Consider the following 15,178-nt stretch of genomic DNA (forward strand, 5'->3'; position numbering starts at 1 on the left):
TAAGTATATTTAAGCACCAAGTTCCTACTACAGATGCTGTTTTTAGAGAGGAAAAAATACTAAAGCCTTCCTGGGCTATTAATTTAAAGTTGCTTTCTCAAATTATGGCTGGACTGTGTTAGCACTTCACAGCAGTTTAAACTATTTATGATTACGGAAACAAAGTGTCTGCAACTTTACAGACATGACAGAGACATAGCCTTTGCATGTAAAGAAGCTTACTTATTGTACTCAGGCTCGATGGGGCATTTCCAGGGACACTGCCGTTTCCTCTTGTTCTGAGATACACCTTTTCAGTCTCAAAGAGGGGCTCATGATGGTGATGTCATTATCATCATAAATAATGGGCATTCCTTGCACAGCTGACTATCTGCCTTTTGATTCTTAAATAATATTTTTGTCGATTTTCCAAAGTATTTCCTAAGAAATTTTTATCTTGCATAAGACCAATGCAACTGTCTGAAAATACTTGTTATCTCCAAAGAAATCCTGTAGCGTGCAATTAGAAGATAATCTTCCCCATGGAAATTTTCTCTCTGTTCCCTACATATTACCTGAAGTATGCAGTTTTCCTTTATTTTAATCATATCTAATGAACATTTTTATGTGTCATCTCAGGAATTGGAAAGGGTGTGTGTTCAGTGAATTGGAAGATGGCAAAAATAAAGGAAATATATTTCATGTAACATAAGGACAACATTGGAAAAAAATGACTGGAGTAAAGGATCAATAATATGGTAGATAAAATTAAGAGCCATTTATGAAAATTATTTCAATCACATATTTCAAACAAATTAAGTTTTCAAATTAACAGTCAATACCTTTTTCCTTCTGTAAAATACAGGCACTGAAATATAATGTTTTGTAAACACCTGTTGCTTGGTTTACAACCAGAGCACTTTCACTAGTTTTCAAATGGCTCGGAAGAATTTATTAAAAACCTAAGTTCATGTGGAAATTGGTCTGGTATCTACGGGAACAAGTGGCTAACAGCTATTGAAAGCTGCCTATTATCTCTCTGATCCTGGTCGGTAGGATGATAAATGTCATTATGACTCATAAAATTAGGACAAGTCATGACTCTGCAGAATCCTCTGTGTTATATCAGTCAGCACAAAAGCATCTGTCTAACATCACAGAGCCTTCAGTAGCTGCAATAAAAGCAACAACAAAAGGAAACAAAATTAGAACGGATGTGGCAAAAGCTGTAGAGTTTGCATGCATTTTATGCAGATTAAGAAATCATGAAAAATGCCTCTGCTAGTAAATGCAAACTTCCCATACATTTGGCAGCACACTGAGGATGACCAGCAGCACTGGCATTTTTGCCTGGTTGCCACTTACAAGCCCTTACGTGTTTTCAAACACAAGCATGAGGGGACTATTTCCAGAAGTAAAATAGAAGTATCCGTACACTTTTTAGGTTGTATTATGTTGCTGGGAGTGTCCAGCAACTTGCCAAAGCCACAGGTAGAAATATTTCTTCAACAGAAGTTGGACAGTGGACATAAAATCTCTCCATGTGGACTTTAGATGAGTCATTATTGGTAACTTTTGTAAATCATCATCTGCCTAAACCAGATTTAGCAATAACTTCTACCTGAAATAACCTTTTGCCCTAATCACCTATTTTTAACTCTGTGAGGTCTACTGGAAAATTAGTTTACACCAGGTATAGAATACAGGTGAGGCCTAGTAAGGATTAAGCAGATCTTTCACTTGTTTTGAAAAGTTCTTGGAGAACATTTTAGAGGTTTATTTTTTAATTTTCCTTTTAAGTCAAACTATCATCTTTCACCTCAAGCTTCCCCAGCTCCTCTGAGTCAGACTAAGAGGCCTTTCTTGCAAGATCCTGCCAACACTCTTTCATCCCATTCGTTCTGACCGACGCTCTCTTTGATGATAGCCATTGCTTCATTAAAACAGCTCAGCCCTGACATCACAGATAGAACATAGCATGATCTTAGAATTCCAATGCACTAAAATGCTGTTCCATCATTACTCATTGCCGGGCTCTGCCAACTTTGCTCATACCACTGTGCAACATGGAGAACCCAAACATTTCATCAGCCTCCTTTCTCTGAATGCCCTGTTCACGTGCCATGGCCCGAGGCAGCAGCTGATAGAGGGGACAGCTTGTTTCATAAACAAGCTGCATTAAATATTCTTCCATACATTATAGAGAGGACAAAGGTCAGGGGAGTCGGGGCAGCCATAAGGTGACTCAATATATCTATGTCATGGGATTGATTTCACAAGAGAATTAGAAATCAATGCCTGGAGTTTAGGGGCTAAAAGCCTTTCACCTTTAGGTCACCAGTTCATATCCAACTCAGTTCAGTAGTGACTTAAGGTTGTTACCCTCTGCAGATTGTTTAATCAAAAGGTGTTTGATTGTAGCTGGTATTTTATCATATGCAGTTGCTTGAATTTGCTCACATCACAATGAACAACTGTCCATAATTTAAAAAGCTCTTCTACAGTAGGGTCCTTGTGGTCAGAAGAAGGACCTTGGACTAAAAGGGTGTGAAGCCTGACCTACCTTCTCTCTGGGGAAATGGTTCCTTTGGATCAACAGTGAGCTTGTGCTAGGGATAAAGAGAGGTCTTCAGGATGGAAGGCTAATATTTCATAATATAATCTTTCATAATCTGATCTTTCATAAACTGGCAGAAAAATGTCTTCCTGTTTCTCTTTTAAATTAATAACAGGCTTTTAATTAATGTTAATATTTTCATGGAAAGTTGGCAGCTTGCTTAAACAACGAATTATTATATTTTCAACTTTTCAGCAAAAGTATTTCTTTTCAGTTCTAGTCATAAGAAAAAGCACACAAACACTGACAATGCTTCACATTTTTCCCACCTACTCAGTACTATTCAATTTGAAGACTGAAGCCCTAAATTTAAAAAATAAATGAAATCAGTGTGTTCAAACTGGAGAGCTCCATTGTATGGAAACTCACTACTATTACAAAAGCCCAATAGAAAATTGCAGATTTTAACAGAAGCAGCCACAGTATTTTATACTACAGTGTTTTCATCTTACACACAGCTTACAATGCAAGCAAACTAATCTTTTCCTCTGTCATTCTGACCTCAGGGACCCACTGGAAAAAAAAAAAAAAGGATTTCTTATTCCCTGCTAGGAAAGTGGGCAGCTGTTTGGTCTTTTGGGAAGGAAAATGATGGGTGAATAGCTGCTTTGTTTATCATGAGAGACTTTCCTTAAGAGTGAGAACTGGGGAAAAAAAACTAAAGAGAAAAAAATCTTTGGGAGTGGTACATGTTAGCTGCCTTTATTAGGAAACAATAAATATCGCACTATCACAGAAGAGCTTCCTCCATCTAAGCATTCCTTCAGGTCGCATAAAACCCAAGAAACAGCTTCCTAAAGGCAAAAAGCTGAATCTGTTTTTCAAAGTAGTTAAACCTGTGATCTAACTTGATTAACAGAATCATATGAGGTACATGCTCAGACACAGCGAACTTTTTGCTTGCCAAAAATACAGTCTTTTCCAGGAATTTTTTTTTCTTGTGGAATAATATATCAGTTGTAAAAACAAAGAAACAAAACAACCTCCAACAGAAATGACCTCCAAATCACAAGCACATATGCCTTGATGGTGGGACAACCTATTAGCATAATCAATAAATTGGCACATGCCCCAGAGGCATATCAACAGCCTCTAATGGGAACAAGACCATAAGTCAAAAGCTGGCCCGGAAACTACTGAGACATTTCCTGTTTTCTTCTGGAATTTTTGTATGCTCCACAGGCATCTTCACAAACATGCAAGCAGATCATGAGAAACCAGGAAACTATTGGGTAATTCATTGGTGCCTTTTTCCTTAAAATAAATTGGTTTGGAAAAAATCTACAATACTGAGTAACAGCTGCCTTGCAAATACACACAGTATATGAAGAGAAAAAGGATGAAATTAAGCCAAAACAGTGGGGTTGAAGGGTTACAAGCAATGTGCCTTTACCATCAATAAGCCTTATCAGAAGTGTAGGATATACTCTGACTCATGATGACAGCTCATTTCAATTCAAAATGAATCCAGTTCAATTTCCCTCTAAACTCAGACAGGCTTGACAGGATCACTTTCCATGTTGTTTCAAAAGCCAAACATGTTTGAAGGGGAACAGCCTAAACTCAGACTACCAAAAATAAGCCTTTTATCCTGTCTTTAAAAGCAAGACAATAAAAAGAGCTTCCCTTCTTCACATGAAACGTTTTCAGCTTAAATCTATCACAAGACAGAGGTCACTGTGTTATACTAATAGAGAATTTAAAGCAAGTATGGTTCTGTCTTTTATCTCACTATGTGTCTGAAACCGTGAGACTACTCATGTCTGCTTCTAATTTTACTTACCCTGATTTGACTTGCATCAGTGTATGAAAACCAGAATCAAACAATCATTTCTATCTACAGTATGATCCATTGTACAAATAGTATGCTATGCTCATGTCAATAAGGTATACCATGTTTTTTCATTAGATTAGGGACCAGGAATTATTTCCAGCTTCCAGATGAAGACTTTGGATCTTAAAGGATGTAATTTCTTTTCTATTTAGGCTTGTTATAGAATACATACAAGTCATCCTACAGAATTACTAAAATTTTTTGCAAAAGAGTGTGATTCACTGGTGTTTAACAACAGCCAAAAATAAGCATTTAAATGATTTCAGGAAACTAAAATGTATTAAATAAGCAAGTTGAGGATGCAAGTAGCATAAAAACCTCCCAGTTATGTTCCTGTTGCCTTTTTCTGTTCTTGTTTAGCATGCAATTAACAAATACACTACTTCCTCTCTGCTAACAGCCTAAGGAGCTTAAGTTGTTAATAGTGCTAGCACTGAATGACTTGAGTGGTATAACATTCCTGTCTTTATCTTTAAAATGACAACACGTGGGTGATTTACAACCCTCTTAATTCTTTTACAATCACTGGTCAAATGTGCTGTGACCAATCCAACTCTGCAAGATCACATGAGGAAAGAAATTACTGTACATAGAATTACATTATGCACCTTCACACTACACTGTCATCCCAAATGCCTTGAAGAGTTGCTCAAACTGAGATAAGAACTGAGTTCACGTCATATCCCGCAGTGTTTGTGAAAGAAAACTGTTAAAACACATGACAAATATTTCCTTTTTACTATTTAAAGTTCAGACTGGTACATAGATATATGATGCAGTATTTTTTGGTTAACTAAGAAAATAATAAGTAAGAACCTGAGAGTGCCCAACTGAAAAAAAGAGTTCTCCCTCCGATTATATACCACCTTTCCCAATATAAAAACTATTCCATTTTAATAATATTAATAATCAGTTCATTTGTTCACTTGATTGCAGATCTTCCCTATTTGGGTTGATTTGGATGAGGCTAATGGCCATCAGAAAGTTTACAATAAAAATAGATAGAAGGACCTAGTTTTATGTCAGAAGTTAGACATTTAAATAGATGAAAAGCAAGAAATGGAAGTATCCTACAAACAGTATCATTCAAACACACAGTATTACCTGATTACTCATATAGGAAAAATTTCAACTTATGATAATCCCTATTTATTTATACTGTGATAATAGCAAAAAGTCATATGTTAGGATCCAGAACCCATGCTATTGTTCAAACACAGTGGAGAATATTATCCCTATCTCAAAGAGATAAATCAAAAAGGTCATAAATTTTTGTAGTCCAAACTATCATCAAACTGTTTACATGTATATAGTAGCCTGAAAGTTCCACTTGACAGACCTACAGTCTGTCCATGTCAGTATTTGGAAAGCTGAAACAGAGATAGGCAGCAGTTCAACTCATCCAGTTAGCAGATGTGCAGTTCCAGCAACTAGAACATAAACTGATCAGACAACAACTTTAGCCTTGGACTAATGGATAGAAGGTGATGAAGCATTTCTAATGAACTGCCTCACTCTGTATCTTTCCAAAGCAAACATAGCCAGCTCTGAGTTGTTATCTTGTTGTGCATCATCAGTGAGCATTACTGTAGACAGGAACGGAAATAAGATCTGCTGAACTCACTCTGCAAAAAAAGGTTAGCTATTTATTGTAGTCCACAGAAGAATTCACTTACTGCAATCACAGACACTTACCCAACAGGGCATTGCGCCCGTTGTCATCTGGCAAGAATCTTTTATCCACAGCACACACTAAAAGATGATCAGGTAAATTTGGTGATTTTGCACCAACAAGTAAAAACCCTGATGGTACCTCAATATGTTCATTGGAAATTGAAACCAGTCTCAAATCTTTACCAGCCTGGCAGAAACCTAGAAAAAAATCAATTCAATGTATTTTAAGTTGACAAGATTTTTTTGTTTAATATCACGATTGTTTTCATTAAAGGACTTCCTATGTTTTTAATGAAAAACAAGGTTATATCCCATGAGATCAAGGGCAAACTAAGAGATAATTTTCTTCCCTGCCTTTTTGTCAGACATAAACAGATGCTACCAGTACACTAAACAAAAAAAATTCTGAAAACATATGATGAAGTTTCTCTTGATGATGTTTTGCAACCTACATATTCATGGGACTGTTTGCTAACATCATCATAACTTAGGTCAGACATTCAAAAATGGAGATAATAGTTCTCAGTATCTGGTGAATTTCACTGGGTTTTCAAATATTTTTTACAGCAGCATTGAATGAAGTACACTTTAAATAGAAAAGAGCTATGATAAAGCCATAAGAATTACCATATTCATTTTAGAAAATGCTATGCCTGCAAACTCAACCTTTTAAAGGGCAAGTTGCCTAAAAAAGCAGTTCTGTTCTCATGCCAGGCATTCCAACACAAATGCTTATCTGACACACTGGGCAAAGACCCTGTCAAGTATAAGATCAACCAAGAGCAATCCAGCTTTATCTGGCAGGTAACGAACACTGACATTTTTAAAATTTCTATATCATATAGATTATCTCATTCTGATGAATTAGAGGGGAAATAGCCCCAATCCTACCCTTTTCAGTAGGGAAAATGCCTTCTGACAGCATGTTCAGTCCATTTCTTACCATCAGTAGTGCAACATCCTTCTGGGGGAGGCTTCATCTGGTAAGAAACAGGAGGACTGCTTGATTCTGAGCCTTCTTCCTCCTCCTCCTCTTCTTCTTCCTCATTATCTGCTCTGCTGCCTGCTACAAATTATCATAGCATAAATGACTTAGACAACAGAAAACGCTGGCAACAAACCAATGAATGAACACGGTGACCCAGTTACAGAAAGTATTATAGCAAACTGGATTCTCTCCTCTTGACAATGACTTTACTGCTGCCAACTCTTAAGATATTTGTTGTTTCCTTAAAGCTCCAACTTCCAGTCATGCTTACAATAGAATGTCTTTCATCAAAAAGAGTTCCTGTGCAAAAAAAATGTTCAAAAGCATGACCCAACTGCACCCAAAAAAGTAAAAAAAACCCAAAACCTAAACAAACTGAAGGACGAATAAAAAGAACCCTCAATTTATTATTTTTTTAAATCTCATTATTTTTTAAGCTAACCTCTTAATTTTTAGAGGCCTAACTCTTGGTGCTTGAACTCTTGCTGATCACAACAGTGTAACTGTATTCTTTGCTTATAATATTAACAGCCAATATAAACCCAAAGTCATTACTTCTTAGCACTTTAGAATGTCCTGGCTACAGTCCAAGTACAGATTTTATTAATTAGGTATTGACCATGTCCTTGATGTTGTACAGGAAACTGAAGAAACAGTTCCTCCTCAAAACTAGGTTGACCACAGATGATGCCAGGATAAGAACACCTAATTCTCAGGCCGTCTGTCTCCTGCCAGAATCCAGAGCTCTGCGCAAACCACTGCCGCTCCCTGCACAATGTCAAGGAAAGGCAGGTGTCTGCCTGTCACGGCAGCCTATGCATGGACTGTGCTAGTCTAGCAGGCAATATTGAATGCTGGAGAGAAGAATACACAATGTAGGCTTCATTTTTTAGAGGGCTTTAGGTAGGTGTTTCTTCTTCAGATTCTTTGCTGTAAACCACTTTTCTGGTGTGCTGGCTACCTAATTCAGCATTTTTATCTGATAGCTTGCTTGATAAAAGACTTCATCTGCTTATTATTTGTGTATGTTTCAGACTTTCAACTAGATACTGCTTCTTTCCTTCTCTCTACCCATAGGACAATAATTTTTTCATGCATAATGCAACAGCTCCAGCAAAACTTACCGAGCAGTAACTCCATTCCTTCTTATGGCTTAGCCACACTCATGGCAAATGGGACAAAGCTGGCAAGCAGAGGAGTGCACCTAAATGCTAAATGGGAAGAACGCTTCTACAGACAGGACTAAGGAAAATTTCAGACCAGATCCAGCCTTACATACAACAGAGATAAGGCACCAGTACTAAGTGAACCCAGTGGGGCTTTTGTCTTAGGCTTCTACCTTCTTGGCTTCTGCAGGGACATGCCTGCAGCAAACACAAAGAGCTTTCACTGGCAAAATTGGGTGGTGAAGGGCTGCAGGTGCTTGAGAGTCAGCAAGAAGCCAAATAGTTGTTTGGACTTGGGCAAGGAAAATAGCAGTTAGGCTCCTACATTATTCTGTTGATCCAGCTTTTAGTCTTGAAACAGAAAGACAATGAAGCACACTGCAGTCATCCTCCAAAGCTCAGTGTCAACAGGACATACTCTCTTTGCTTCAAGTGACTTTGGATCAGGCGCTCAGAATCTCATAGGATATTCATCAAGGATTTTTTTTTCCTATGACCCTCCTCAGAATATCTTTTTATTTTATTGACAAATTATTGTAGAATCAACTCAACAAATACTACAGGATAAATGAGAATTAGGGAGGAAGCTGAAGAAAGTAAATCTGGAGTTTGAAGATTTTTTCTCTAAAGGATATTAAGGTTTACACCCCAATCTAGATAAGGATTTGAAGGGTATGTTTACTTTTAAGTATCTAAACATCAAGCTTCAGTCCTGGTGCACACAAATAAGGACAGAACATTAAACACAAATGTTTTAAGGGTGTAGTGTTAAGGGCATTTTTTCAGACAAAAATGCTGAAAGTGAACAAAGGGAAAAGTGAAGCTCTCGGTCTTTGCTATTTAACTCAGGGGTATGTTATGTGTTATGACTTAACCTTGACTAACATCCAAATGCAATGCAAAGGGGGTGAGTCTGGCTCTCCTCTCTTTCCTCACGAAGTTCCTTCTGTCCTCTGTGCCAGCTCTGACACTTAGTGGAGCCTGTGCTGAGCCATCCCAGCTTGCCAACCCAGCTGAAAACTAACTAAGCAAACAAAAGCAGCCAGGATTTTTTTACTGGGTTTATGTATTAAATTAGCTCAGTGGAAGATCCCAAAAATGCCAAAATTGATTAAAAGGGAGAAAGTGGGAACATATGGCTAGGAGGAGTGGAGGGAGCGGGATATGAGATTTTCCCCTTTAGGCAGTGGTAAACTGTTAGGTTCGTTCAGCTGTAACACTTAATTTCACATTAAAAAAAAAAGATAGAGACAATAAATGGAACGGGAGACTAAGGAATAGGAGAGCTACAGCGCTTTCAGGTCAAAAATTAATAGAGTGCAAGAGCAAACATGTACCTATAATACACAAGAATGAGCTGCTGTCACCTGTAAAGGGCATCATTAGGGTTTCTGCTGTTTGTTTTAAAAAAGATATACAGTTTCTGCTTCCATTTTCCTTTTAAACCAGGGCCCCTTCAAAGAACTCTATGTTTGCATGCATCTGTTCCACATCTTTTCTTAAACAATCCCAAAAGAACACACAATCAAGCACTCAAAACCAGAGACAAGATGATGGCAAAAGCAGACTCACAACCATAGTTTTTCTGTTGTGTGTTACAGAACTAGGCAGCCAGCTGATGTAACTTGATACAGCACCATTAAACCAGCAACATACTGTGAAGATTTTGTCCATATTTTAATGAATTTAAATTTATTCATAGATACCATAAATACCGTTGTTTGCTTTAAAGAATTCTTCTCAGTTCTAGCAAGGGATTTATTGGACCTTTATGCTTATACAGTTGTGATTAAGACATTTCATATGGAAAATTCTTTTCTCCTTAATTTAAATATAAGTTCTGCGACTATTTTAATATACATATAATTCTTTCTCAGTGGGACTATTCATTGGGCTGATATTATGCACAAGCTGATTGCAACATCAGGGCTTGAATCAACAGCCACAAAATATATTGCATCCACGAACAGCCAGCCTCCCTTAACTGCAGATCAAGGAAGGAACCAGTTAACCACAGACACAAGTTCACTGCAAAGTTGACGTGGTGCTGCTGTCAGAGCTGAATACCACACCACTCAGTGAACAACCTCACTGCAGTGGAGCCAACTGCCACACTGCTGCTCTGCATTGCTTTGCCACACGCTTCCCATCCTTTTCCCACTGAAGTCCCAGCAACATCGGTGGTAGAGGACTCAGATGCTAACAGAAAAATAACACTTGTCATTAACTTTTGAAATCGGCTTCATACCTCTTTGGCATAAACATAATACACAGGGCTAAAAGATGGCACCCAAATGCATCTAAGAGCACAAGCAAAAAATGGAATAATTTTTGTATTTGAGAAATAAGAAGTGAATAGAGAATCGAAATTGTGAATGTGATTGTGATTCAAATGGGATTTGGATTTCAGAAGTGAAGAATTAAAGAGCCTTACTGATTTGCACATACTGACGTCTAATAACTGGCAATCCAGTCCACAGTTATTATGGTAATAACTAGGCAAACAGAGATAAGCAAGAAATCTAAACCTGTTAGAGCCAAATAACCTTGCCTTCTATTCTAAAGAGCTTTTAATGCACATTCCTAGAAAGTTCCTGAACATCCAGACCATTTATTGTCATTTGCAGATAATTTCTGCAATTACAAAGGCTAAGAAAGTTAAGAAAACTTTAGAAGACCCTCATTAGAAATGTACAAGCAGTGCAAACTGTAGCCTTTTTGATAAAATGAAAAATCTAGCAAGATGTTTGTTTAAATAATGACAATGATTTTGGACTATTTTAAGCACTGCATGAATTTCCCAGGTCTAGAGAAGAGAGGAAACACATCAATAATAAAAGGCAGGAAAAAAGTCCCAGAATGAAAAAAAATATTATTGTTATTGGAGCCAAGGAGATGTGACATTATGTCTAAACCAACTTAGGTGAACATGGTACTTTTAATTTACATAGCTGCAATAATTTTATAGGCAAATATAATTGTATAAATGACTATAAAGGCATACGTTTATAATATGTCCGGGTTTTTCAAATCTAGAATATGTAGACTGGTAAACCATACTCACTGGAAAATATGTGTTTGCAAGTTCATTGCAAAAAATGTAACATCTAGGCCAGAAGGGACCAACAGGTTCATTTAACTTGTCTCCATGCACCCTACAGTCTCTTTTGCACAAATAAATTCTTTTTGGGCATAAATTATCATGGCAGATATGTAATGATATTAGGCTAGTGTCAGTGGCTAGGTACTTTTTTTTCAGGTTTAGATGGTCATTTATGTATCAAAAGGAGACAGAAAAATGTTTTTTAAACAAAAAATATAAATCTAAAAATAATGACAAGTTACAACAGGTAATTGATAAAGCTTAAAAAAAATCTAATTGTTTTTTTCTTCAACTGGCTATATCCTCAATTATATATACAAGCTCTCTTGCAATTTTGATATTTTAACATCATCAGAGAAAAAATCCGTAATCTCAGCCTTATTTACCAGTGGCTCATATTGTTGCCATATGCTACTTTGAACATCTATAACATGTTATCAATCTACAAAATGGAAAGCCAAAACACTTGGATTGCATTGACCAACTGCACTACCTTGTCTAAATTATTTATATCATGCCTCCCTCACCACAGGAAAACACTTACTATACTGAGGACCAAGAGGCAGCTATGACCAAGGATAGTCTGAGTCTATCATCATGTCAGAAGGCCAGGGCCAAGTAAAGATAACAAAGAAAGGGGAGGACAGGGGCTTATAAAAGGCCCCAAGGACGGCTCTCTGCTTCAGGTGCCTCCTGGCCCTCAGAGTGCAGGGATTCATGTAGCTAGAAGTGGAAATCTCAATTTATGATGAGGCTGGAGTACATGTCACCAGCTTGCAGACCTCTCCCACCTGAGGAACAACCTAGGAAAAACTCTGAAGTTTTGTGAAAGGAATGTTCTCTGCCAGGCTGTTGTGAGACTTAATGAATTACAGTTCAATTCTGTTTCCATTAACTGCAAAGAAAACGGAATCAACCCCTCAAGGTTTAGACAGTTCTTTGACAGCCTTGAAAGAAAGAAGTTACAGAAGTGTGAAACCGCACTTTTGTCCCTGAACAATGCACCTGCTCCTGTAGTATCTTTCCCAATTGATGTCATAATCCATTTTGTGACATGGGTTTGATGGATCATTATGTGTATGGAATAAGCAGCATATCTTTTTAAACAATTAATATATATTCATTATTATGTTCTATATTAGGAAAAAAAAAAAAAAAAGAAGAAGAAATGACTAATGATGTGTGAGCTGTAAGCAGATTTACCTTTTCAAGAAATGTTTTCTCAGCTGTTACCATGAGGTAATAGTAAAGAGTTTAATCTGGGCAAAACACTTTTATCTACTACTACTTCTTGGGCTGATTATTTTTTTCTGTTACTGTGGATTAACCATTATGAATTTTTCATTACATATATATCTAAGCCACATTTAACAAAGTATGACAGGGGAAGTAGACCTGGACCAAAGAAATTAAACACCACCCTGAGGACAGAAATGGCTAAATAATGAAATTATTAAACACAACCTTGCACCAACATGCCGGTGTTCTGCACACACCAGTAACCTCACTGAAAACCACGAGACAACTACACATAACAGCATACCAAAACACCAAATTGTATCATGAGTTTGCTTATCAGATCTATACAGTTCATTTAAACTATACTACTTTCAATTAAAAAAAAAAAAAAAAAAAGACTGAGCAAATGAAACTCGGAAAGCAGACTTCTCTAAACACACACAAAAATTCAGTGAGAAATCCCATATGTTAAATACCAATTTGTGCAAGGTTTATGAGAGAACACATCCTAAATTTTTACCTTTGCAACCACAGAATAACTAAAAATATGCCCGAAGTGATTATAAACCTTCTTAAAAGCTAAAAATATTTCTGTTGTATTTATTCATAATGAAAATCAGTCTTAGCATATATCTTTTATAAATCTATCATGTGTTTACCATCATTTACTGTATAACTTTCAGCAGTGTATGATAAATTATAGGACAACAGATTTAAGTTCCAAATCTCCAAAGATTCCTAGTACTTCAATTTATGTATATTGATAAATCTGAGCAAGCAAGTGGCTTAATTTTACCAAAATAAAAGACAACATAGTCTATATTTTTAATCCAATTCTAATATATATATATATATTTGTAGATCATAAAAAAATTCAAAGAAAAACTTTAAATACTTTTGGTTTTCTGTATTCCGATTTGAAATGTGTGTGCTGAGCCTTGGGAGAGCAAACAGCCAAATTGTCTTTGAGCAGAAATATAAATTCCACTATTTCCTACCTTCCAGTGATGACAGTTGCTGTTCAGCTTCCAAATACAATTGAGAAAAGATTGGTCTGGGAACTAAGTTGTTTGAGCGGAGAGAAGCCTCAATAGAATTATGCAACACTTCTTCAAACCGTGTTGTCTTGAGCTGACCAGCATAAGAATTTCCCATCTTCTCCAAAAAAAAAGAGACAAGAAGAAAAGAAAAAAAAAGATGTTTCAATTTTAGCACTCAGAACTCGATCACTGCATGTTGATGTCAGACTACAACATTTCTCATGAAAGAAAGAAGCTTCATTGTCCACAAAGAAAGGCAAAGGAAAAGAACATTGACTGCAGCAGTCGCTGAGCAGATCCTGCTGGTAAATTACAGGAAGTTATCTAGAAGTAACAGCTTTCTGTAATTCAGCAACAAGGCAGAAAGCTTTGACACCTTGTTGAAGAAGTGGCTAGAAATCTGATTTGAGTAATTCCTTGGTTTATATAGCAATTGAGGAGATGCATTTTCAATAGTCAGCAATCTCATCTGTTAAACAGCTGTTCTGGTTTACATAATTTGAACAGAATAAACTTTAAAGCACCTAGGGAATAGCACAGTTTTGTGTATCTACCTTTACATGGCTCATCATGGCTGAAAACTCATGGCTAAAGCAGTTCAACATATCTTTTAGAGGTGCCATCTCATAAATAATGTAGTGTTGCTGTAACTCAGATATTGTGAAATATAATGGTTCTCCTTCTTACCTTAAGCAGTATTTTTCCCTGTAAACATGCATTTTTATTTTTTTTTAGAATAAGACATTATCGATTATCTATTTGATTTTGCATTTGATTATTAGGACTCCATTGTTAGTGAAACCGCATAATTTACTCATTCTGTCACTGAGGAGTCAGTCTATTCCAGCTGAATATCCCACGTACTTAACTGCCGCCTGCTTTCCACTGTGAACACAATGAACTGGTATAACCAAAAGCCATGTCAGCTTTCTTTTCCTATTACAAAGTAGCTCTTGCCCTGGGCCCCATGTCTTTTCCCTCCTCAAGTAACTGTGAATAGAAAGCATGAAATGCTTCCTGTTTGTGGCAGTAATTCCTAAACACTGAACAGCCCCTCCTCAGCACTGGGAACTGCTTGGGAAATGAGCCTGTTGGGAAGCATCCTGTAGGAATCAGTCAAGCAAAAGGAAAACTACTGTGAAACTGCATACTGCTCTTGATGGAAAAGGGGGTTTGAAAGGAACAAGATAAAAAGTTGATTATTTGGATATCTTTTTATGTCTTTGTAAAGCATATTTTATATATATAATCATATTTTTGTGTACTTGTTTGTATCATGTTAATACTGTATATATAATATAGTTAATACTATAATGATATTATACATAACATTAATAGAAGCACAGTAAGAATTAAAAAACAATGCAGGCAGCATTTAAGTACATAATCTAGATTAAAAGCAGGCACTACTGAAAAAAATTTCACGTATATACACAAAATCAATCAGAAAAACTGAAGCAGTGAGTAGTACTGATGCATCCATTTGGTGAAGGGTAAATGCAAAGCCTGTTAGTGATGTTCAGTGCTAATATAGAAGT

At 36.7% G+C, this 15,178-nt stretch overlaps 1 protein-coding gene across 6 annotated transcripts in view; it reads right to left on the reverse strand.

Annotated features, from left to right (window-relative positions):
• The window catches only part of GREB1 (growth regulating estrogen receptor binding 1), a 105,795-nt gene that overhangs the window by 48,314 nt on the left and 42,303 nt on the right, over positions 1–15,178 (reverse strand). For all 6 annotated transcript variants that reach the window (XM_054821623.1, XM_054821626.1, XM_054821624.1 and 3 more), the window contains exons 2-4: positions 13,599–13,755; positions 7,048–7,170; positions 6,126–6,302 (exon numbers count right to left, since the gene is read on the reverse strand). In XM_054821623.1, coding sequence (XP_054677598.1) covers positions 6,126–6,302; positions 7,048–7,170; positions 13,599–13,755 — 457 coding nt within the window. The remainder of the gene's footprint in view (positions 1–6,125; positions 6,303–7,047; positions 7,171–13,598; positions 13,756–15,178) is intronic.

The sequence above is a fragment of the Grus americana genome, chromosome 3 (genome assembly GCF_028858705.1).
Source record: "Grus americana isolate bGruAme1 chromosome 3, bGruAme1.mat, whole genome shotgun sequence".
NCBI classification, from domain to species: domain Eukaryota; kingdom Metazoa; phylum Chordata; class Aves; order Gruiformes; family Gruidae; genus Grus; species Grus americana.